This window comes from Epinephelus fuscoguttatus, linkage group LG18 (assembly GCF_011397635.1).
Source record: "Epinephelus fuscoguttatus linkage group LG18, E.fuscoguttatus.final_Chr_v1".
NCBI lineage: Eukaryota > Metazoa > Chordata > Actinopteri > Perciformes > Serranidae > Epinephelus > Epinephelus fuscoguttatus.
Genome location: NC_064769.1, coordinates 3,021,374 through 3,047,639, shown reverse-complemented (window position 1 = coordinate 3,047,639; position 26,266 = coordinate 3,021,374). Strand labels below are relative to the sequence as shown.

At 40.5% G+C, this 26,266-nt stretch overlaps 1 protein-coding gene across 1 annotated transcript in view; it reads left to right on the top strand.

Moving 5' to 3' along the window:
* Window positions 1-26,266, top strand: part of LOC125905866 (LIM homeobox transcription factor 1-beta-like) — a 229,829-nt gene that overhangs the window by 179,755 nt on the left and 23,808 nt on the right. The window contains exon 6 of the mRNA XM_049604156.1: window positions 22,832-22,898. Coding sequence (XP_049460113.1) covers window positions 22,832-22,898 — 67 coding nt within the window. The remainder of the gene's footprint in view (window positions 1-22,831; window positions 22,899-26,266) is intronic.

The following is a 26,266-nucleotide window of genomic DNA, read 5'->3' as shown; positions in this document are numbered from 1 at the left end:
CTACCATATGCTGGAATAACTCTAAACGTTAAATAGACATACATTTACAGTTTACATTAAAAATATAACAATTTCATGAGACACATTTTTTGTTTCATATAAAGCTGTAAGTATTATAACAGATGATCTGTCACATGCATTTTGGGACACTTAAGTGTCAGTTGCTCGCTGTGAGTCTCAGCGCAGTAAAATGGGCTTTTTTCAGATGATCAATTTTCTTGACTTGACTTATATTTTCGATAGGCTATTATTAGGGACCCTATTGTTTTTGTAGCGTTTTTTATTAGGGACCTCGGCCTGAAAGGGCAAGGACCCTCTTGTTCTTGTAGTGTTTATTATTATTATTATTATTATTATTATTATTGTTTCTTTCTTTCTTTCAGCGTACGCGACTTTCAACTGGAATTTGACCCCCTAAACATGCTCGAAAACTCACCAAAATTGGCATGCCTGTCAGGACTGGCGAAAAATTTTATAAACTGATGAAATTAATCTGAAAAGTGCCAAAATGGGCTCTCTAGCGCCACCTAGAAACACAAAAATGGCCGCTGCAGCCAGTAGGAACGTCGTAGGAAGATCAAACCAAAACAGCCTCGTTCGTCTCATCAAGACCTACAAATCACGCGCTCGCACCCATGACCTAACTCCAATAGGAAGTGAGATATTTCCCTTTCAAAATAAGAGTTTTCCTCAAAAAAAAAAAATTCCTTTAAAAATCAACTAGTCCGACACCGTTTATCGTATCGGCTTCAAACTCGCACACATTATTCTTCAACGTGTCCTTATCAATTATTGTGCGTAACTTTTTCAATCCTCGACTGGTTTGGATGTTATGACGCGTTTCAGGTGATGTGCGCCAAAACCTCCTGAGGATTTGTTGTGCCACCTAGACACACTAAAATGCCCATTGCGACTGGTAGGAACCACTTAGAAAGACCAAACCAAAACTGTCTCGTTCGTCTCATAAAGACCTACAAATGTCGTGCTGCAACCCCTGACCTAACTCCAACAGGAAGTGAGCTGTCGGTCTTTGAATGTAAGATGGCGTTTTTCACAAATTCTGTCGATCAAAAATTATTTGCTCCTACACCGTTTATCATAACTGCTCACAAATTACAGCTCTACCACTGCTGAACATTACTTGTGAAGGACTTTGTCATAACTTGAACGGTTTGGATTTTAGAAGCGTTAGAAGGTGCAGGACACAACTCCTCATGATGATCTCTGGAAGAAAAGATGAGGGCCAACACACTGTAAACCTGTGATTAAGGTGACATTTTTCAGTCCATAGATATACAAGCTTTATATGTTTGCGTTCAGAACAAATTTATCTATCTGGTGATGTTTTCAGATTGAAGATGGGACCCACGGTTTGGCATCTGGAAGCATTTGTTTGAGAAAGTTTCAAGCCATTCTGCTCTGTGTGTCAGCTGCATGCAGTCCTTAATTAGCATAACAAAGGCTTCACTCTGACACACTGTCAGAGTGAAGTGTGTGTGGTCACACAGACATGACAGTATAACATTTACCAAACTCATTCCTAAAACTTTGTCATACTTATGTGACAATAATCATATGTGTATAATAACAGTAGAATTATGGCACACACAGACAGACACGGACACACAGAGACACACAGACAGACAGACACCCACACACACACACTCCACTCCCTTTTATTATACACATATGATTAGTGTCACATATGTATACAATCAGATATTAATTCAACATATTGTACACACACTCCACTCCCTGCCCCCCCCCCCCTCTTTCTCTGTCTCTCTCTCTCTCCCCCCTCTGTCCTCTTTCTCCCTTTTCTCCCTTTCTGCATGTCTAACTCGGTTGTCTATGTCTGTGTGTGTTATACTTCTACTGTTATTATACACATATGATTATTGTCACATATGTATACTATCAGATATTAATTCAACATATTGTACCACAATTGCTAGAATTATAATTTTAATATTATTGCTTTCATTAATGTTGTTGTAAGCTACTGTCATGATCATCTCTCCTACATCTCTCTCTGTCTCCCCTTCTGTCTCATGGGGTCCTGAGGATAGAGGGATGTTGTATGCTGTAAAGACCTGTGAGGCAAATTGTGATTTGTGATATTGATTGATTGATTGATCGATATTTGTTTCTTGACTCAACAGCATTCAGTGACAGTATTTCAGTTACAGATGTAGTAAATTTAAAGACTCTGCAATGTTGCACCATTGCTCACTCAGAAATATTAACAAATAATTTGCAATATTAGGCTATAGGAATTATGTTCCATCAGTGTGACTAATAACATCATTGATAGAGATTATTAGTCATTGATAGTACGTCTTTGAAGCGTCATAAAGATTTTTAAAATGTAAACAATAAGACCTACATATTATGAGCATTAAACATTTCAGAGCTGATCTGACAGACTGACAGTCTGGTCCTTGTGCACAGTGTTATTAAAACAAATAAATATAAAACGACAGAGGTTTGATTTGATCATCACACATGTCAAAGTTTCATTAGGTCACATGGCTTATGTCTATAACTTTCAAAATATACGCTCACACCACCTTCATAAGAACCCTTTACAGTTTTTAAAATTGAGTTTGACTTATGATCCTGGCTATTGTGGTACAACATGTGGGAAGTATATATTAATATCTGATAGTATACATATGTGACAATAATCATATGTGTGTAATAACAGGAGAAGTATGGCACACACAGACAGACACGGACACACACAGAGACACAAATACACACACACACACACACACACACACACACACACACACCACTCCCTATCCCCCCCCTCTCTCTCTCTCTCTCTCTCTCTCTCTCTCTCTCTCTCTCCTCCCTCTGTCCACTTTCTCTCGTCTCTCCCTCTCTGCATGTTGAGAACTCGGCCGTCTATGTCTGTCTGTCTGTGTGTGTCATACTTCTAGTGTTATTATACACATATTATTAGTGTCACATATGTATACAATCAGATTTTAATTCAACATTTGTAGGTCTTAGTATATATTTGTGTCTGTTTGCTGCACTTAGATCCTCAAAGCAGCCAGTACACATCACTCAAGCTTTCACTAGGTCACATGATTTCAAATGAATATGGATGTGTTGTTTGATCATCACACATGTCAAAGTTTCATTAGGTCACATGGCTTGTGTCTACAAGTTTCAAATTATAAGCTCACACCACCTTCATAAGAACCTTGCATTTTTAACCTGGGCCCCTTATAAAAATCACACCTGTCCCCTTCGGAACGGTGTGAACAACAGAAAAATATTAAATATTAACATATTTCTCTACATTTTTTTGCTTAAATCTTTTAAGCAACTTGTTCTCAGATTATGCATATCTAATATTCATTCCTTTTGAGGATTTTCACAATATATTTGCCATTTTATTTACATGAAGTCACTGTTACTTTAATGAAAAAACATGAATTAAGATTAACTATATAGTAAATGTTGGATGGATTTTTATTTTATTTATCACAGTCTGTGATATTTTAATGATAAATAACAACCCAAATTTTGATGCATTATAATTTTTGGGGGCATTTTCTATTTTTCAATAAAAATAGACACTGTTCCCCTTCAGGCCTTTTTTTTGTCTTTGTTGAAAAACAACCATAAAAATATTAATTTTTTTTTTTTGATTTTTAACTCCTAGTCAGAGTATACATACCAAATATTCATTGTGGGTGTATGTATGAGAGAGAAAGACAGGGAGAGAGAGATAGACAGAGAGAGAGAGACAGAGAGAGAGAGAGAGAGAGAGAGAGAGACATGGAGAAAAAAAATAATGTAACCTTAGAGCAACCTGCAGCTCATAATTTGCAAATTTTAGCGACACAATAACACTCACACACACACAAACACTCCACTCCCTCTCCTCTCTCTCTGTCTCTCTTTCTCCCCTCTCTCCTCTCTCTCCCTTCTCCCTCTCTGCTTGTCACTAACTGCCGTACTGCATATCAGTAACTCAGCCTCTTCTCCAGAGCCTTTGTGTTCCACTGTCTTGCAGGTTAACTTCTATCACAGCGGTGCCTGGATAGTGTGGTGTGTGTGGTTGTGTTGCTGCTGTGGTGTCAAATGCGTCCTGCTGATTCTGTTATCATTAGTCATTAGTCAAACTGAACTTAAAGTGCCTGTGCTGTCACCTAAGTACGTGGTCATTAATTAGCATAACAATGGCTTCACTCTGACAGACCCAGGACGGGGGGTGTTTGTGTGTGTGTGTGTTGTTTGATCATCGCACATGTCAAAGTTTCATTAGGTCACATGGCTTAGGTCTGCAACTTGAGCTGGGGGACGACGGCGGGGGGCCGAGGTCCCTCCCAACGCTGCTTGCAGCTTTAATTATTATTATTATTTATTTCATCCGACGCGACTTTAAACTGGAATTTGACCCCCTGAACATGCTCCAAAACTCACAAAAATTGGCACGCATGTCAGGACTGGCGAAAAATTTTATAACATGAAAAAATTAATCTGAAAAGTGCCAAAATGGGCTCTCTAGCGCCACCTAACTGTTCAGACCACTAAAATGGCCGCTGCAGCCAGTAGGAACGTCGTAGGAAGATCAAACCAAAACAGCCGTGTTCGTCTCATCAAGACCTACAAATCACGCACTCGCACCTTTGACCTAAATCCAACAAGAAGTGAGCTATTTCCTTTCAAAATAAGATTTTTCCGAAAAAAAAAAAAAGAAATTCCTTTAAAAAACATCTCCTCCTACACCGTTTATCGTATCAGCTTCAAACTCGCACAGATTATTGTTCAACGTGTCCTTATCAATTATTGTGCGTAACTTTATCAATCCTGGACTGGTTTGGATGTTATGGCGCGTTTCAGGTGATGTGCTCCAAAACCTCCTGACGATTTGTTGTGCCACCTAGACACACTAAAATGCCCAGTGCGACGGGTAGGAACCACTTAGAAAGACCAAACCAAAACTGTCTCGTTCGTCTCCTAAAGACCTACAAATGTCGCGCTGCAACCCCTGACCTAACTCCAACAGGAAGTGAGCTGTCGGTCTTTGAATGTAAGATGGCGTTTTTGACAAATTCTGTCGATCAAAAATTATTTGCTCCTACACCGTTTATCATAACTGCTTCAAACTTGCACAAATTACAGCTCTACCCCTGCTGAACATTACTTGTGAAGGACTTTGTCATAACTTGAACGGTTTGGATTTTAGAAGTGTTAGAAGGTGCAGGACACAACTCCTCATGATGATCTCTGGAAGAAAAGATGAGGGCCAACACACTGTAAACCTGTGATTAAGGTGACATTTTTCAGTCCATAGACATACAAGCTTTATATGTTTGCGTTCAGAACAAATTTATCTATCTGGTGATGCTTTCAGATTGAAGATGGGACCCACGGTTTGGAATCTGGAAGGATTTGTTTGAGAAAGTTTCAAGCCATTCTGCTCTGTATGTGAGCAGCAGCTGTCATTAATTAGCATAACAAAGGCTTCACTCTGACAGCCTGTGTGTCAGATTGAAGTGTGTATGTGTGTGGTCACACACACATGAGGTTTTAAATTACTTTAAAAATGACCTTTAAAGTATTTCTATTTCTTTTATCAATTTTATGTCTCTGAACTCAAGTGATTGACCTGGAGGGTTGCAGTAAATCACTTCATTTCAAGTACAAGTCAGTAACAGTGTTACAAATATCAGGAAAGAATATACATCTTTGAGGAAATGTTACATTCAACAACACAGTAGTCTCATCAAACACTTTCTTTTTATGTAATTGACAGAAAAATTAAATGCTGTGTTTTTGATGCATACAACATTATGTATACTTCGTGCAATCTGTAACTTTGTCTGCCACAAACAGGAAGTATATGAACGTGTGAGATATGTCAATATGTCAGCAAACTCTCTCTCTCCCTCGCTGTCCCCCCTCTCTCTCTCTCTCTCTCTCTCTCTCTCTCTCTCTCTCTCTCGTGTCCTGTTACTGCATGTCAGTAACTCAGCCTCTTCTTCAGAGCCTTTGTGCTCCACTGTCTTGCAGGTTAACTTCTATCACAAACTGTCAAAGTTTCATTAGGTCACATGGCTTATGTCTACAAGTTGCAAAATATACGCTCACACCACCTTCATAAGAACCCTTTACAGTTTTTAAAATTGAGTTTGACTTATGATTCTGGCTATTGTGGTACAACATGTGGGAAGTATATATTAATATCTGATGGCATACATACGTGACAATAATCATATGTGTATAAGAACAGTAGAAGTATGGCACACACAGACACACACAGACAAACACACACACTCACACACACGCACTCCACTCCCTATCCCCCCCCCCTCTCTCTCTCTCTCTCTCTCTCTCTCTCTCTCTCTCTCTCCTCCCTCTGTCCACCTTCTCTCGTCTCTCCCTCTCTGCATGTTGAGAACTCGGCCGTCTATGTCTGTCTGTCTGTCTGTGTGTGTCATACTTCTAGTGTTATTATACACATATTATTAGTGTCACATATGTATACAATCAGATTTTAATTCAACATTTGTAGGTCTTAGTATATATTTGTGTCTGTTTGCTGCACTTAGATCCTCAAAGCAGCCAGTACACATCACTCAAGCTTTCACTAGGTCACATGATTTCAAATGAATATGGATGTGTTGTTTGATCATCACACATGTCAAAGTTTCATTAGGTCACATGGCTTGTGTCTACAAGTTTCAAATTATAAGCTCACACCACCTTCATAAGAACCTTGCATTTTTAACCCTGGGCTTATATAAAATCACACCTGTCCCTTCTGAACGGTGTGAACAACAGAAAAATATTAAATATTAACATATTTCTCTACATTTTTTGCTTAAATCTTTTAAGCAACTTGTTCTCAGATTATGCATATCTAATATTCATTCCTTTTGAGGATTTTCACAATATATTTGCCATTTTATTTACATGAAGTCACTGTTACTTTAATGAAAAAAACATGAATTAAGACCAATTTTGATGCATTATCATTTTTGGGGGCAGTTTCTATTTTTCAATAAAAATAGACACTGTTCCCCTTCAGGACTTTTTTTTGTCTTTGTTGAAAAACAACCATAAAAATATTAATTTTTTTTTTTTGATTTTTAACTCCTAGTCAGAGTATATATACCAAATATTCATTGTGGGTGTATGTATGAGAGAGAAAGACAGGGAGATATATTATATAATATATATATATATATATATATATATATATATGTGTGTGTAGAGAGAGAGAGAGAGACATGGAGAAAAAAAATAATGTAACCTTAGAGCAACCTGCAGCTCATAATTTGCAAATTTTAGCGACACAATAACACTCACACACACACAAACACTCCACTCCCTCTCCCCCCTCTCTCTCTCTGTCTCTCTTTCTCCCCCCTCTCTCCTCTCTCTCCCTTCTCTCCCTCTCTGCTCATCACTAACTGCCGTACTGCATATCAGTAACTCGGCCTCTTCTCCAGAGCCTTTGTGTTCCACTGTCTTGCAGGTTAACTTCTATCACAGCGGTGCCTGGATAGTGTGGTGTGTGTGGTTGTGTTGCTGCTGTGGTGTCAAATGCGTCCTGCTGATTCTGTTATCATTAGTCATTAGTCAAACTGAACTTGTTTGATCATCGCACATGTCAAAGTTTCATTAGGTCACATGGCTTAGGTCTGCAACTTGAGCTGGGGGACGACGGCGGGAGGCCGAGGTCCCTCCCAGTGCTGCTTGCAGCTTTAATTTTTTTCGTTATTGTATAATTGTTTTCAGTTAATCAGGCAAGTTTATTCTATTGAAATTTATAATAATTTTTGTATGACATGCGACATGAAAAAAAACTGCCGGCAACGGCTGAATCTCCTCGTCAGGGCAGCGTCCCAGCAACGCTGGACTACATAGCAACGGTCATTACAGAGTAATATCAGACCTCTGAATGCCGCGACTGACCAATCAGAATACAGTGTAATAAATATATATATATAATGTACATATACAGTATATATATATAGCCTATACATATACGTATCACACGTCCATAACACGACGCGTTGTTGCTTCGAGCTGACACTTTTGACCCCTGCGATCACATGACGTGTCAACGCACGCACGTCGAATAACCACACGTCTAGGTGTGTGCAGGCATTGCACGCGCATTGCATGTGTAACAAGTACAAGGTGAATGCACGGGCAGTGCACGTGAAGCAAGTACACGGTGATGGTTGCAGACGTAATGTACACTATCAAGTACGCAGTGAATGCAGTGTGTGTGTGTTCGCTGATACGTCTCCCCCCCCCCCCCCCCTCCACACACACACACACACACTCATATTTGTTACACTGGGATTGGGGGGGATTTTGTGAAATAATACACTGTTGAAAGCTGAATGGAAATGACTGCTTGCCTGTTTTTGCTGCTGCTGATTTTGGTTGCATCTATTTAATTTCTGTTTGCTGGTTATTGTTTTGTACGACTTGACCTACCATTTTATTACCTATTAATTGTCAGACTTGACTTTGACTGGCACCCCACGCAACTAATCAAAGTCAAAACCGTTACAACATATATATTATACATTTATGTATATAATGTTAAAATATTGGCTGCTCATATTATACATGGCCAAAGTTTCAAATAATGGGGTAAACATACTTAGAAGTGATCCCTGTGAGTAGAAAGCACAGCCTCAGACTGCTCTGAATGCGAGTCGACATATTCCATATTTCATATGCTCACAAGCACGTGGTTTCTATAGTTTGTTTCTGTTGCTCCAAAAGCAAAGGAGCAGGACAGAGTGGGCTCATCAGGATCTAAATAGCTTTTGTGGCTTAAGCAGTTTCAGAAAAAGACTGAACTGAGGGGCTGCATAAAGGTACAGTACAAGACAAAAAAGTTTTTTTAAGACTAAGATTCATGCAAAGCTCTGGCGGAGTCTGAGGATAAAACTGGAGCAGATCCCCTTTAAGCTCACTAAAGGTCTCATCATTGATCTTTGCAAGTCATTTTGAAACACATTTAACATGCTTGTAACTGAATTAGGCAAGCAAGATTGTACCGAGATCCATTTGAGTACAAGAACACAATTTGAACTCTTAGACCAAGTCTTTTAACTGCTTATTTTTTCTGCACTACAACTACAGATCAATGTACCTGCACACGTGCTTGGCTGTGCATTAGGATGTGCACTGGTGGTGGGCATCTCCTCTGGTGGATTGTTTGCCACATCTTTTAGAAATTTAATATTTTTGCCGCACACACAACAAAAGCCTGGGGAAGCTGTCACGGTAGAGCCACAGAACGGACAGTAACGTTACATCTGTGGGGGGAAAAAGAGAAGAGCTTGCAAGGTCGGCGAGGTTATGTCAGAAACAGTGGATAGTTAGTTTTCCTAAATATTTAAACAATATTATTATCTGATTACCGTCATCTCCCTGTGCTCTCACCGTTATTTTCCTGCAATCGAGTTGTCATCTCTTCACAGCTTAACTTATTTTTGCCCTCTGCACCTCTGCCCATTACATTTCTTTTTACACACCTTCTCTGCTCTCCCTTTCACCCCTCTCCACCTTCCTCTTATTCAAAACCCGTCACTGATCAATGAAGTATCCAATCAAATGTGGAGATGAGGTCGAAAATAAACTAATGTTAAATGCAATTAAATCCCTGGGGTGTCCCGGAAAGTAACGTTAGTTACAGTAACGTTAGCTAACATTACTACTACGGATACACTACTCGTGTAGAACTCAAAGTCTCTAGCACGCTAACGTCAGCTGTGTAAATCAGCTTCACTTTCATTATACAGTAAAAGATGAGGGTCACATGTGAAAAACAAGAAAGAAAGAAAAATAAAAAAAATAATACATACCTTTCTGTGTTGCCTGTCCCGGCTCCAACTTTGTTCCAAACATAACTTTCTTCTTCTCGCTCACTCGCCTGTCTCTCGGGTGGAAGCTCAGCACTGCCCCTAGAGGCCTGGAGCACTTCCGTTGTATGAGTGTATATGCAGCGTTTTCTTTTTTTGCATTTGTTTTCTTATTTGCAGCGCGTTTCAGTATATGCAGCACATTTCTGTATTTGCAGCATTTTCCCTTTGCATTTGTTTTTGCATCGAGTTTGTATATCTATCTATCTATCTATCTATCTATATATATATATATATATATATATATATATATATAATATGAATAAAGAAAAGTAATAGCATACATCTCTTGAAGAAGATATTTGCATTATCTGAAGAAAATACCTGTTAGAGCTGGAAGCTGTCAGCTGCTGCTGTTCCCAGCCTTCTGAGGCTGAGAAATAAGGCCAGTGTGGAAGAGCCAAAAACTGCAGTTCGCTGCAAACCAGTTGAGGCTGGGTCAAAAACAGAGTAGTAGTAAAGAATGAATGTCCAGCTTCACGGCAGAAATAAACATTTTACAGCCTGGTACAAAAACGTGCTTGGTCTCCATAGCTAATTTCAACATTGATGACAACTGCACAGGGGATGATTTTATTGTTATTTATTGTTTACATGTTATGCATATTTGAGGGCAGTGCCACTCAAGTAATAGGCTGTCTCAGAGGCATCACTGCAGTCTGTGAGTCAAATCCATCCCTTGCTCCTCCACAGCTCCACCCTTTTGTCCAAATACAGCTATTTTGGCTCCAAAAGAACAAGATAACAACAGACGCAATGCCAAACTTGAGGCATCAAAACTGCTGTCCACAAACCAGTGGGTGATGGTAGCTATGTCCATTATTTTACACAGTCCATGGCATGCTGCTACAACAACACATTTTCAAAACCTTCTACTGCCACCTACAGGTCAAATCATGTCAAATGCTACAGACTTGTTAAGCATCATCATCTGTACAGCTCTACTGAATTTGGTTACCATGGAATATTACATTAAACAGATATGACAGTTAATAAGTAGCAAGGTGGTGTTTTAATAATGGCCACAAGGGGCTATTGGTGCCATACCTACTTATGTCATGCACATGCTCATGGTGAACTTGTTTACTATGTTTCCTTTTATCAAAGTCAACAGAATTATAAAAATATTGTGTTTTAATATTACTGTAGCACCCTGTGTGGGTAAATCTGTATGAAATTTCCCGTGCTTTGTCTCTATGTACAACATTTCAAAATGTGGTTGCAATTCACTTAAGCCACAGTTTAGAGTTATGGCCTGTTAAGTGCATCAGAACAGCTCTTTAGGCCTTGACACACCAAATCAATGTCAGGGAACTAGTGGCCATGAGAGCCCCCTGCTGACTCACCTCTTGTTGCCATGTGTGGGCCAAAATGTTGCACATAAACACACCAAACTGACAGCTAACAAGCGTGTATCTTTTGTGCCTTTGTGACATACCCCGCCACACCAGCAGACAGTGGTAGTCTGTAATTTTCATTCAAAAAGGGAAACAGGAAGACCATCTTGATGCTAGTTAGCCAGTTAGTACATTAACAAAACAATCTAATGTTGAAAGAACAGAGCATATTTACTGTTTGCCAGTGAACAGTAACACAAACCATCAGGAAACATTTGTGCTAAAGAGCTCAGTGGATAAAGAAAAACAATCTTCCCTTAACAACAACTGTGTTTCGACCTTGCTTTCTCTCCACTTTAGCTCTGTGTATACTTTCCTTATTTTCGTGTCTCCACTTGTGTGCTGAGCTTTCAGCTGATTCAACATGCTTAATCAGCTGAAAAAGGGCAACTAAAGATGATGAGGGCCAACGATGCCTGACCCAACACACTGATGAGGGTAGCAGGCAATCACCATTGGCCCAACAGTTGACCGTCGGGTTGGTGTGTCAGGGCCTTAACACTAATGATCTGCTACTTAGATGAGAATCATACTGGATTTATCTTTGGAAATCATTATAACCTCATGGTGTTAATGAAAAGTTAAACTGGTCTCGCAAACTCATTATATGCCCATTATTTGATGCATTTCTGTATTGTATAGTCTTTTCCCATCTGATCCTCACAGCAGTGATTAATCAGAACCACATTACAATTGTACACATGGTATGTACTTAGATATGTACACTGACTTGTGTGTACATTATTGGCTGATTGACTCCTTTATTCCCTATTGGTGAATTCAATTGGTCTCATTCAAGAAACTTGAGTAGAACAAATGTGGGTCTAAACTGTTTGCAGAAGGAAATTCACATGCATTTCGCCATTCATCAATATGTTAGTAGCTCCGTAGCTTTTCGCATAGGGTGATTTTGATTTCCAAAGAAGAGAACACTCGGCCCGAGATAGCCTACTTAAATGATACTCGCAGTTTACTCAAAGATGCCTTAAATTTTTATATATTTAAAATGTATATGTATGGATAGAAAATTCAGTTATATTACAAAATAATATCTCTCAAAGACAGAAATTCAGATAGGCCCGTATAGACAGGGGACACATACAGGGGTTCGGTCAAAAATGTATAAATGTGTATAAAAAAAAGTGTATAAATTGTATTCGGGCTCGGATTGGATTCGGTCAGCTTTCAGTGAAAATGTAGTGTAAAAATAAATAAAATCCTATTGTCTGTCCTGTTTATTGCTTAGGGACTGTTATTTACGTGACAACACCTGAACAGAACACACACACACATTGGCTGTTTGTTTCTACCTCGCCCCTTCCTGGAAGCCTCGGACCTTCCGCCGCCCGCCTCCGCCTTGATTAAACGCTGAGGGAAGAAAAAAAGAGGGAGACAGGTTTTTCCTATTTTATCTTATTTTGTTTTATTTCTCCCTCTCCTCGCGCTAGAAGCGTCGAACCTCCCGCCTCCCGCTTCTGTCTCAAACACAGAGGTCTCCCTCTCCGCAGCTGAGCACCCACAGCACATGCCTGGCCTGTTAAATAGCCTGTAACCACTGTGTGACACAAACTCAGTGCTTTGGTCATTAAATAATGTTGGGCTTGGTTCGGGTTCGGACAGAAATATGCTGCCCGTGCTGCACTCTAATGCACACACACACACAAACACATGGAAAACCGGACATTATCATCAGTTTTAAAAAAGTCTATAAACACAATGCTTGAACAAACATTACTATTTCTGTGTGCACGTTTTGTAATTAATAACATGGTTATTGTAGATTAGCTGGACTAACTGTTAGCTGTTAGCTGTTAGCCGCTAGCGATGTCTGTAATAACTCAGTAACTCAATAAATGGTCCGTGAAAAAAATATTTTTTCCAGCGGGTATCTTAGTTACAACATGGTTGAGCTAGAAAAGCAGTTTTGTATTGCTATGTATGGTATTTAATCAGTTTTGGGAAATCACGATGTCTAGAAAGCATCAGTGCAGCTGACAGGGACACCTTACAGCAGCAGTAACGCAGCATCAGGACATCATCTGTTAAAAGCCTCCCGTTGTCGGATACGACATGAAACTACTCCAGTTAGCTCAATCATGTTGTAACTAAGACATCCACTGGAAAATTTTTTTTTCATGGACCGTTTATTGAGTTACTGAGTTATTACAGACACCGCTAACAGCTAACAGCTAACAGCTAACGGTTAGCCCAGCTAATATACGATAACCATTTTATTAATTACAAAACATGCAAACAGAAATAGTAATATTTGTTCAATCCTTGTGTTTATAGGCTTTACAAACATCAGATTATTATTATTATTTTTTTAATTTTATATATTTTATTAACCCCCCTGAGGGGAAATTTTTTCACTCTTACTGTCAATTACACACAGGTCTGAAATACACACACATGCACAAACAGGACCTATACATGCACAAAGTGGAGCGATATCAGAGTGAGGGGGCTGCCTTGATCAGGTGCCCCGAGCAGTTGGGGGGGTTTGGTGCCTTGCTCAAGGGCACCTCGGCAGTGCCCAGGAGGTGAACTGGCACCCCTCCAGCTACCAGTCCACACTCCATATTTGGTCCGGACGGGGCCTCGAAGAGGCAACCCTCCGGTTCCCAACCCAGGTCATTATGGACTGAGCTACTGCCGCCCCGCAGTCTAAACGGTGATATAGTGACGTGAAAAATTTGAGATATATATATAAACTCTGCTGGTTTCCTACCCGGAAGTATTTGTAAACAACAAGGCGATTCCCTCTATACAAAACTGGAAAAGGCTGTTCTCTGAATAAATGAAATAACAAACCAATGCGCTCCTCCTCTGCCCTCTTTACGCACTGTAGCCCCAAACTGCATATCATTTTTTGTTTTATTAGATTATGAGAGATGCAATGTGGGAGACGTAAACATTAAAACAAATTGAGTTTTGGTTTAATAAGACTTGTGAACGATCGATTGGTGAACCCAAATCTGTCTGGGAGAGTTGGATGTAGACAGTATCGTTTTACGCCAGACAGTTTTATCTTAGGCCACTTGTTAAACTTAACATTGGACTGCCTGTATTAAGTTGTTTTAAAAGTGGTTTAATTTCACAACAATGCTGGGGCTTAGGGCAAACTGACAGAGGGGTCTCTCCGATGATGAAAGCAAAGCGCTTGTCTGCAGCAAGCCCCAACCTCCGGGGGAGACGAGTGAGACCAATGCGGAAGTGCCAAAAACTGCAGTTCACTGACTGTCCACTTGAGGCTGGCTCCGGAAGTGAGTCAATCCTCATAGACCCCCATGTTAAAATACCCAACTTTAGAGCAGAAATAAACATGTTTACAGCCTGGTACAAAAAATGGTTTTGGTCTCTATAGTTAATTTCCCCTTTCATGACAACTGTGGGGGGGGGGGGGGGGGGGGGGTGAATTTTTTTTCTAAGTCTTCCGTTTAAATGTTATTAAGGTTTGAAATGCCGCATAATTAAGGGCGTGGTCATTTTGAGTGACAGGTGGCACCATCACGGGTGGCTAACTAGCATGCTAACTAGCCGCTGGCTCCGCTGTGCGGAGTAAGGTCAGACTCGGCCGTCTACTCTGCGTCATCTCAGCCAATTCGTGCCCATGTTCAAGGCATTGAACCTGTCCTCTCATCCATGTTTGTGCCTTTTGGATATTTTTTCAGGCAAATATTGGAGTAATATGGCTTGCTGTTCGATTAATTATACCAACAGACCGTCCAAGAAGTCTGTGCTCCAGGTTTTTCGGTAAGTGAAATTTGGAAATTCTAGTATTATTTTATTTATGTTTATATGTTAGCACTAATTAGCCGTCACCATCTAGCTTGTCAGCAGCGTGTATTGGTGTCTGCAGTCACCACCTAGCTTGTCAGCTTATTATTATATTATTAAGCCTTTATTTAGGACATGTAAAATCACGATGATACCGGAGGTCTCATTTTCAAGTGCAACCTGTATCACAGCAGCAACATCCACATCAAGTTACAGAACAGCAGACAATACGATACAACACAAGCTTAGCTCGTTAACTAGCTAACCAGCCAGCTAACGGTTAGCCTTTGAGCAAGACGCCAGTCCGGGGATGCATCGAAATCAGAGCCTGACAGAGAAGTGTTAGGATTTAGGCATTTAGGGGGAGAATATTTTGAACAAAAGGCTGAGGCTGTGTGAGGTTTGAAAATAAAGGTCCACCACATTAGTTAGCTAACGTGATGCAATGTTACCATCATATGAGCAGTGTAACGTTAACGTAACATTAAGGCTATACTTGTGTATGTTAAATTAAAAAGTGGTGAACTGTATGAAATTACAATAAGGTGTGTAATGTAATTAAAAAAAAAACTAATGTGACATTTGACTGTCACATATAAAATATTAATAAGATTAGCGTATGATATAGGCCTGTAGATACACAACAAAAGATAATGCTCAGACAGAATATGAGGACTGTGGTGGCCACCACCTCTGTTTTTTCCTAAAATAAACTGATTATGATCTGTTGAACACTGAAGTAAGTTACGTTGTATTGTTTGCATGTAAAGGAGTCTGTGAAGTAGGTAACCTAACGCATATCTTACTTTTAATATCTATTTGTCTGTGTAAAGTTTTCCTATAGGTGACCCAGACAGACTGGACCAGTGGACACTCAACACGAGGAGACAGAACTGGACTCCAAACAAGACTTCCCATCTGTGCAGTGAACACTTTGAGAGTCATCACTTCAGCACTGACTGCAGGAAAAAGACACCTTTTTTCATACAGTACCTCACAAAGAGTCAAGAAACTTATTAGTTTAAAATGATGAATTATTGTCCATAATACATTTAAATGCATTACATAAATTACTAATTGTCATACATGACAAAGTACTTGATTAGGGCACAGCTTGCTCTGTACTATTACTGATAAGGTGAAATTACTGACACACCAGTGCAGTTTAGTGTTCCCCTGATGCAAAAGGCCAAATGAAGATTTTATCAATCAAGGGACATGACATGTATTTACCAACTTTAACATTTTAGTTCCTTTTATGCAAAGACCCTTTATCAAAGTGAGAATTACTACCTTTTTCCCCACACAGTCTGTGAAGAACCAATGGAAAAAAATATTCTCATAATGAGACAGCCGAACATAGCATGATTCCACAGTGGCAGTGAGCTTTGATAACAGTTTCCTTTTGATAGCAACAGTTATTTTAATGTGGATGAATTGCATATTGTACATTCATACTCCAGTTGTCTTGATAGTACAGTTAAATTTAAAATCACATTCAAATATAAAGTCGAATATCTACAGAACTTAAACACAAAACTATTTTATAAATGACAGCCACTTACTCAGCAATAAGATCATTTTGATGGTGAGTGGGCTTTTAACCAAGACAGGCTGTTGTCAGTGTTTTCTACCTGTGTTTTTAACCTGTCATCTTTCTCTCGTGTAGGACACTTGAGGAAAGTTACAACGCATCCACCAATGTGATATTTACTCCACAGTAAAGAGGTTGTTTCACAAGAAATTAAGATTTTGCAAATTATGACACTGGGTCCTAATCCATAGGTTTTATAATTACTGTTACAAATATTTTCATTTATTTCATGTGTACTTTTTGTAACCTTTTAATATGGATGTTTTCATGAATGCAAGCTCTGACTTAATTTTGTTAAACTGGTTGTGTAATGGTTAGAATTTTTGTGATAAAAAGGGGATCAGACAAAATTTACTTTAGAGTAAAAGCACATTTTCTGAAAGCTGTCTTTCATCAGTTTCCTGTGATGATTGGAAATATAGTGGTGATTTAAACCATTAACAAAATATAATAGTTATTAATGGCATCTTAATGTTTTCATTTATGTCTTAACATTTACCCAAGTTTGCATTTATCTTAGCAGAATGTAAAAAAAAAATGAAAAGCTGATGTTATGTGCTGGTTTTGTTTGGACATTTCTTTAAGACAAATGAAGAAAATTCACTGAGAAACTATTTTCCTTTTGTGAAAAACAAGGAAATATCTGCACACTGAATAGTTTTAAGTCCCGTCGGAGGTATTATTTATTTGTGACATTGTGACATATGAGAAGGTTCTGTGAGTATTGCTCGGTATTGAGGCTTATATAGTGAGGCTAAAAAAAACAACAACACATAATTGGGTGATTATCTTTTTGTTTGCCTCACTATAAAAATGTCACCTTTACCTGAGGAAGACCCTCTCAGAGTTGGCAACATAGCGAACAAGTGATACCTCCTTGGGGGCTTCAAAACTATTGTGTCCAGCTAATTCTTTGTTTTTCACTTTGAGCCCTTTTATCCAGTCACATTCTTCTGTGTTAAAACTAGACTTCTAACAGAGCAGCAAACAAAGGTTACTCTCCAAAATCTTCTCAGGCTCTGCTGCTGGGTGTAAGGTGCTTAGTTATCTTCAAGTACAAAGTTAAAATAATCAAGCCTACAATTTTTTGTCAGTGACAATGTTAAACATTAATGCTTAATGTTTTATCTGTAGTGTATGATTTGTTTGCCCTTTCAATTGACAGTCAGATTTGATTGTGAAATACAACATTCAGTCAGTAACAAAGACAAAAGGAGTGCAAATATAAATAGAATTTATTGAAATTTTAAACAAGTTATAGATGAATATCAAAAACTCAACATTAGCCATGACAGCCTGGGCTATGATCAGGCCTAACAAAATGTGTCCTAAAGGCCAAATTCAAAAGCAGTGACACTGCCAACTGTAAGCAGTTCACTGTGTTTGGAGGTGGTCTTTAAGACAATTAAATTAATGAATTTACTTAAAAACATATAATTTCTCCTACGTGTGAGATGAATGTGTCTGATGTGAGGGTGCTCAATTATGGCACCATTTAAACTATGAACAAATGTCGCCATAACACTGTAAACACATTTCCTCGCCTTATCAGTCTTTGCTGGATTGCCACCAGCCTCCCACCTGCACCTTTGGGCCAATGAAGAAAATATTATCTTAATGCCAGGATGCTGGAGGTGAAGCTGGTGCAGGTCCTCCTTTATCATGCTGACCAGCTTGACACTGCTGACCTTACCCATGTTACTGCCGCCACAGTGGATGATGAAGACATCTGGTGCTGCTCTTCCTCGCAGGGAGTGGGAAAAGAAGGAGAGAAGGCCTCCCCACTGCAGTCAGCCAAACCAGCAGACACGGACGCCCGGCATGCTGAGGGTGCTTCCCAAGGTCTCTGCAGCTCTCTGGACACCATGCCGGACATAGCTGTCACCAATGCTCCACATTGCATATGAAAGTAAAATGAGTGTAATAAATAATTAGCGTTATATATTTAAAAAAAAGTTGAAGTGTTTTTTTTTTAAGATAACAGCTGAATCATTGTTTCAGGGTTTGTTGTATAACGTTAGTTTCAGCTAAACTCAACTTACCTTACTTACTTAGTTTCGTGAGGGAGCTGGCACCAAGCGGGAGCAGCCAACACCACAGGGCTAGCCAAAGTAGCATAGCTTCTTAGCCACATAGCTTCTTAGCCTAGCTTGTTAGCCTTAGCTAACTTAGCAGCGCCGAGCGAGGTGGGCGTGTTTAAGCAACCAGGCTTCCTTCGGCCCGCCTCTTTGCCCATTTTTGATTGTCCGGGAGTTGGGCGGAGTCAGGCACTGCCAAGATGGCGACATCCAGAGCGGAGTATTTTGAGCTTCAAATCCACTCTTCAGAAACGGATGGATGACATCACGGTGACTACGTCCATTATTTTATACAGTCTATGGTCTGCAGCAGAGAGCTGTTACTGGGCGGAGCCTCCTGTAGGTGTTGTGGTTTTCTTGTGTGTTGCCTACCTTTTGCATCAAGTTTCATGTCAAACTATTTTTGTTTGACTGTTTGGATGGTTCTTACAGAGGACACGGAGTTAATGGCACACGTTACCTACTTCCAAGTCTTTGATTTACTTTTCTCATAATTACTAATAATAGAAGAAACTAAAATGTTTTCCTCAACCCCACTTCACCTAAAATAACTTTATTCTCAGCATCGTTTTCTCTCTTTTTCTCTGTTTCTCTGTCTTTGTTTGCTCCATGTTTGCAGGTCGACAGGTGCACCTTTCCATAGTAATTATAACCTCCATTAGGCTGACCAAACGTCCTCTTTTGCCCGGACATATCCACTTTTCACATCCCGTCCGGGGCGTCCAGGGGTTTTTTATAAACTGATGATAATGTCCGGTTTTCCGTGTGTTTGTGTGTGTGTGTGTGCATTAGAGTGCAGCACGGGCAGCATATTTCTGTCCGAACCCGAACCAAGCCCAACATTATTTAATGACCAAAGCACTGAGTTTGTGTCACACAGTGGTTACAGGCTATTTAACAGGCCGGGCATGTGCTGTGGGTGCTCAGCTGCGGAGAGGGAGACCTCTGTGTTTGAGACGGAAGCGGGAGGCGGGAGGTTCGACGCTTCTAGCGCGAGGAGAGGGAGAAATAAAACAAAATAAGATAAAATAGGAAAAACCTGTCTCCCTCTTTTATTTTATTTTCAGCGTTTAATCAAGGCGGAGGCGGGCGGCTGGAGGTCCGAGACTTCCAGAGAGGGGAGAGGTAGAAACAAACAGCCAATGTGTGTCTGTGTGTGTTATGTTAAGGTGTTGTCACGTAAATAACAGTGTCCAAGCAACAAACAGGACAGACAATAGGATTTTATTTATTTTTACACTACATTTTCACCGAAAGCTAATCGAATCTGACCCGAGCCCAAATACAATTTATAGCTACATTTTTGACCAAACCCGCCCGACCCATCGGTTACCATCGGGCTCGGATCGCCACACTCTAGTGTCTGTATGTGTCTCCTATTGGGGCCTATCTGAATTTCTGTCTTTGAGAGATATTATTTTGTAATATAACTGAATTTTCTATCCATACATATAAATTTTAAATATATAAAAATTTAAGGCATCTTTGAGTAAACTGCGAGTATCATTTAAGTAGGCTATGTCGTGGCCGGCCGAGTGTCGTCTTGTTTGGAAATCAAAATATGGTCACCCTAACCTCCATATATGGTGGTCACTGGCTATTCATGGACAAGGATGTATGCTAATTGCTGATGAGCAGGAGTGCGCTTTCAGTTTACGACTGATTGGCATTCATGAATATACACACGTACCTACTATCAAATCTGAAAATCAAATTCTGTGGTATACATGAACCCACAGTAGGTTTTTAGCACCAAGGTTGTTCATGTGCAAATCCACAGATTTACTGACATTTCATGAGTGAGACCCACTGTCTCTAAATTTATTCACTGGTCCATAACTATATATTTCTTGTGATGGTAAGACCCATCTGTCCATTCCTTCTAACCTTTACTTTCAGATTGTCTTCTTTAAAGGGGCAAAAAGCGAAATCGTTTCACCGCTAGGTTTGCTGTTGTGCGCTGCCTGTAGACCAAAACAAAGTGTGTCATAAGCCACACCTCCCTCTACCTCTGCTCTCCACCCCCAACCCCCCACTCCCCACTCGCCTCGTTACCTATCTGTGTAGCCGAGCACCGCAGCACCTCCACTGACTATTACAGACGGTCTTGGTGTTTCCTCCGTAGGCTCCACTTCACTCAGCTTCACTCAGCTGCCCGATAAACCCGCTGCTTCTTCCCACTTTAACCTGAATAACAAACCAGGGCTCGGTGCTCCAGTTGGATCCAAACGGAGAGCCGAGGCTAGCTGGGAAGCTAGCGGAGGCTAACTGGCTGTGCTTCCCTCCATCATGCTGCGCTAGCCGCTCCCAGCTAGTCCCGGCTCTCCCTTTGGATTCAAACGGAGAGCCAGGGCTAGCTGGTAAGCTAGCGGAGGCTAACTGGCAGTACTTCCTTCTGGTCATGCTCCTAGCTAGCTCTGGTTTGTTATTCAGGTTAAAGTGTGAAGAAGCAGTGGAGTGAAGTGGAGCCTGAGGAGGAAGCACCGGTTAGCCCCGGTTTCACTACAGGCAGATTCACTCGCTACAGGGGCGAGGGAATAAAACCTAAACAGCCAACTTAGTTTGGCTTAGTTTAGCGAGAGCATATCTATGTTTCCAGGGTTCTATGTTTCCCGGGTTCTATGTTCCCCACTTAACCCTGCAAAAAAGGTTCTATGTTCCCTGCTTACACAAAAAAGGTTCTATGTTTCCCAAGTTCTATGTTGCCCGCTCAGCCAAACGGGAAACATAGAACCCTTTTTGTGTAAGCGGGGAACATAGAAGCTTTTTTGCAGGGTTAAGTGGGGAACATAGAACCCGGGAAACATAGAACCCTAGAAACACAGGGATGACCCCAGTTTAGCAGTTAGCGATGTCTTTCACTCACTCTTGGTCTCTGCTGTGTTTAGCAATTCCGCTGTGTACTTTAATGATGATGGTACCTGTAATAAATATTATAATATATTTGCTGAGATTGAGGCGAGGCTTAGTGACTAGAAGAGCTGGTAGAAGCGCTCCATAGCTGTAAGTTACTCCAGTAGCCGGTGGCAGCCGACTCGGCTCGAGCCATCGCTGGATCCCGGCTAGTGCTAACACCGGGAGCTAACGCTAACGTTCCTACTCTTCTCCATGAGTGAGAGGGATGTTTTAGCCTGGCTACATTTTACAATGATAATTGCAAATGTTAGCTGGGCTGCCAGGATACTCATCTAACACTAACCCATTGCTGAGACCGAACCACTAATAACTCAAGCTCTGGACATTAACCCATGCTACGATTGTAACATTAAATTTAATTGAATCGACATAGCGACATGTGCCAAACGTTACTGTAACACTAATTAAAACAGACATTTGACTTTATGTTGTACCTGTCCAGGAGAAGAAGAGCTAGCTCAAATTGTAGCTCCTTTAGCTCTCGCAATGCTCTCCACCTTGGAAATGCAAGGCCAATGTTAATCCAGGTTCTGTCCTTTTCTTTATCTGACAACTTCTTTGCCAACGACCGTTGTTTCTTTAGAGGTAATGTCGGATCCTGGTCGTCCTCAGGTGAACGTTTGTTCTGCTCTCCGCCATTTCGCTTCGAAAATACGCGCTGCCATTGCTCACTGGCTGTAGCCTTTTATAGGGAGGGAAGGCCAAGGGCTCCGAGAGGAGGGAGGAGGCGGCGATTCACATGAACGTACATGAACGCACAGCTGGACCGGCTTGTAAACAAGGGGCTGGAGATTAACACAGAGAGAGGGTGTGTGATGTCATGCTATACTCGAGATGAAATTACACCCCTAGTTCTTCACATAGCGATTTTTTAAATTCCTTCAATCTAGAAATGATGAATTTCCGCTTATTGTCCCTTTAAGTAAAGGCATGTCATTAAGATGTGTAGCTGTTATGGTTCCTTCATTTATATAAAATGTATATTGTAATGATCTCAGGTTCATCTTTTGACTTGTTAATGATGTCACTAAACAATACAAGATAATAATGATACATATTTTAAATGTATCATCAGTCACAGTCATTGTCTCCTCCAATCAATGCCAATCAACCACATAGCGAGCTTTTACACTGTTGATCTGTTTCCAGATAAAGAAGTTAGCCCGCAGACAACAGCAACAGCAAGAGCAACACAAAAGGCAAAGGCTAAGCCAAGGTGAGGAATTATCGTGTGTGTGTGTGTGCATGTGTCTTTGTGTGTGTGTGTGCGTGTGTGAAGGAAAAGCACAACTTATGTCCACTTGCAAGATGTAATCTGTCCATTGTAATTGTTATGACAGTAACTGAGAGTTAATTAACTTGTGAATTATTTGGAGAAACAGTTAAAAATAACTGATTTATTATTGGAGCAATAATCAGAGTGGAGTCACTATGCAAACACTTCCAGTTTTGTAGGCTTTAGAATGAGTCCCATAATCTGGTAAATGTAAGTGTCTTTGACAGTGGGGCTATAAATTGTGAGCCACAGCCATGATTTTCACTGCTGCACAGCTCTTCACAGCTATAGGCTTATTACCACTGTGGTCTCACAACAGACAGTTTAGATAAGTGTCTCAGTGCTTTGGCAAACACTGCCTCTATCTGCTCAGGGACTTCCGGCATGTCAATATTGGCATTGCAGCAGGGTTTATTATAGTGGAAGCTGCTGTTGTTAACCAAATGAGCTAAGCAAACCAGCAAACGGAGGTTGTTTGAAATTAATGTTAGGATGAGATGAAGCCTCATGGATGACTGGTGAGACACCTTCAAGATCAAACAACCAGTTGGTTTAGACAATGCTTTTACAGGATATGCTTTAATACGATTTTTTATTTTTTTTGTAAACCATTCATATCTGTCGAAAAAACATGACTGTAGTGTCTGTGTTCACAGCTATAGATATGTTTGGTGCTCAGTACTCCAGAGCATGAGAATCATTTTTTAAAAATAGATTTTTAGTCATTTGTATAGTAATATATATTCATACAACCATACAGGCAAGTATGTCAATATGTATTCATGGACAGATGAAAAGAAAATGAATAAATTAAAACAGCTGTTCAAACAATAAACACACAGACGCAGCCTATATATATACAGTACAGGCCAAAAGTTTGGACACATCTTCTCATTCAATGCGTTTTCTTTATTTTCATGACTGTTTACATTGTAGATTCTCACTGAAGGCATCAAAACTATGAATGAACACATGTGGAGTTATGTACTTAACAAAAAAAGGTGAAATAACTGAAAACATGTTTTATATTCTAGTTTCTTCAAAATAGCCACCCTTTGCTCTGATTACTGCTTTGCACACTCTTGGCATTCTCTCCATGAGCTTCAAGAGGTAGTCACCTGAAATGGTTTTCCAACAGTCTTGAAGGAGTTCCCAGAGGTGTTTAGCACTTGTTGGCCCCTTTGCCTTCACTCTGCGGTCCAGCTCACCCCAAACCATCTCCATTGGGATCAGGTCCGGTGACTGTGGAGGCCAGGTCATCTGCCGCAGCACTCCATCACTCTCCTTCTTGGTCAAATAGCCCTTACACAGCCTGGAGGTGTGTTTGGGGTCATTGTCCTGTTGAAAAATAAATGATCGTCCAACTAAAAGCAAACCGGATGGGATGGCATGTCGCTGCAGGATGCTGTGGTAGCCATGCTGGTTCAGTGTGCCTTCAATTTTGAATAAATCCCCAACAGTGTCACCAGCAAAACACCCCCACACCATCACACCTCCTCCTCCATGCTTCACAGTGGGAACCAGGCCTGTGGAATCCATCCGTTCACCTTTTCTGCGTCTCACAAAGACACGGCGGTTGGAACCAAAGATCTCAAATTTGGACTCATCAGACCAAAGCACAGATTTCCACTGGTCTAATGTCCATTCCTTGTGTTTCTTGGCCCAAACAAATCTCTTCTGCTTGTTGCATCTCCTTAGCAGTGGTTTCCTAGCAGCTATTTGACCATGAAGGCCTGATTCGCGCAGTCTCCTCTTAACAGTTGTTCTAGAGATGGGTCTGCTGCTAGAACTCTGTGTGGCATTCATCTGGTCTCTGATCTGAGCTGCTGTTAACTTGCGATTTCTGAGGCTGGTGACTCGGATGAACTTATCCTCAGAAGCAGAGGTGACTCTTGGTCTTCCTTTCCTGGGTCGGTCCTCATGTGTGCCAGTTTCGTTGTAGCGCTTGATGGTTTTTGCGACTCCACTTGGGGACACATTTAAAGTTTTTGCAATTTTCCGGACTGACTGACCTTCATTTCTTAAAGTAATGATGGCCACTCGTTTTCTTTAGTTAGCTGATTGGTTCTTGCCATAATATGAATTTTAACAGTTGTCCAATAGGGCTGTCGGCTGTGTATTAACCTGACTTCTGCACAACACAACTGATGGTCCCAACCCCATTGATAAAGCAAGAAATTCCACTAATTAACCCTGATAAGGCACACCTGTGAAGTGGAAACCATTTCAGGTGACTACCTCTTGAAGCTCATGGAGAGAATGCCAAGAGTGTGCAAAGCAGTAATCAGAGCAAAGGGTGGCTATTTTGAAGAAACTAGAATATAAAACATGTTTTCAGTTATTTCACCTTTTTTTGTTAAGTACATAACTCCACATGTGTTCATTCATAGTTTTGATGCCTTCAGTGAGAATCTACAATGTAAACAGTCATGAAAATAAAGAAAACGCATTGAATGAGAAGGTGTGTCCAAACTTTTGGCCTGTACTGTACATATATATATATATATATATATATATATATATATATATATGTGTGTGTGCATATATATATATATATATATATATATATATATATGTATGTATATACATATATATATATGTATGTATATACATACATAAACACCCTCTCTCCCTCTTAGGGTGGTGTCTATGTCATCCTCAAGCTTGGGTCCTCTACCAGAGTTTTTTAAGGGTTCTGTGCAGGATCTCAGCTGTTCCTAGGACTGCACACTTTTGGATGCTGGAGGCTGAAGATGTTGTTCCTGGAATCTGCCAGGGCCACTCTCCCAGTCTGGGGGTCACTGCCCTGAGTGCTCCTACTACCACAGTGACCATGTCAACCTTGACCTTCTACATCTGTTCCAGCTGTTCTTTCAACCCTTGATACTTCTCCACTTTTTTGTGTTCCCTTCTTTTTGATGTTGCTATCAGCTGGTATTGCCACATCTATCACCGCTGCCCTCTTCTCAATGAGGCTTTTACCTGGTTAAATAAAGGAGATATATATATCTACTGGTGTTTGTCAACCACCACTACTTCTGGCTGGTTAGCCAGCAGCTGTTTGTCAGTCTGGAAGCCGAAGTCCCACAGGATCTAAGCCCTGTTGTTCTCAACCACCTTTGGTGGTGTGTCCCACTGGGTACTTCGAGTCCATACTGGGTACAGATATTCCTGTACACTATCTCAGCCTCTTGGTTGTGCCTCTCCATGTGCGATGATCCTGCTTGCATCTTACACCTTGCCACTATGTGCTGAACCATCTCAGGGGCATCTTTGCACAGCCTGCATCTTGGGACTGATCTGCTGTG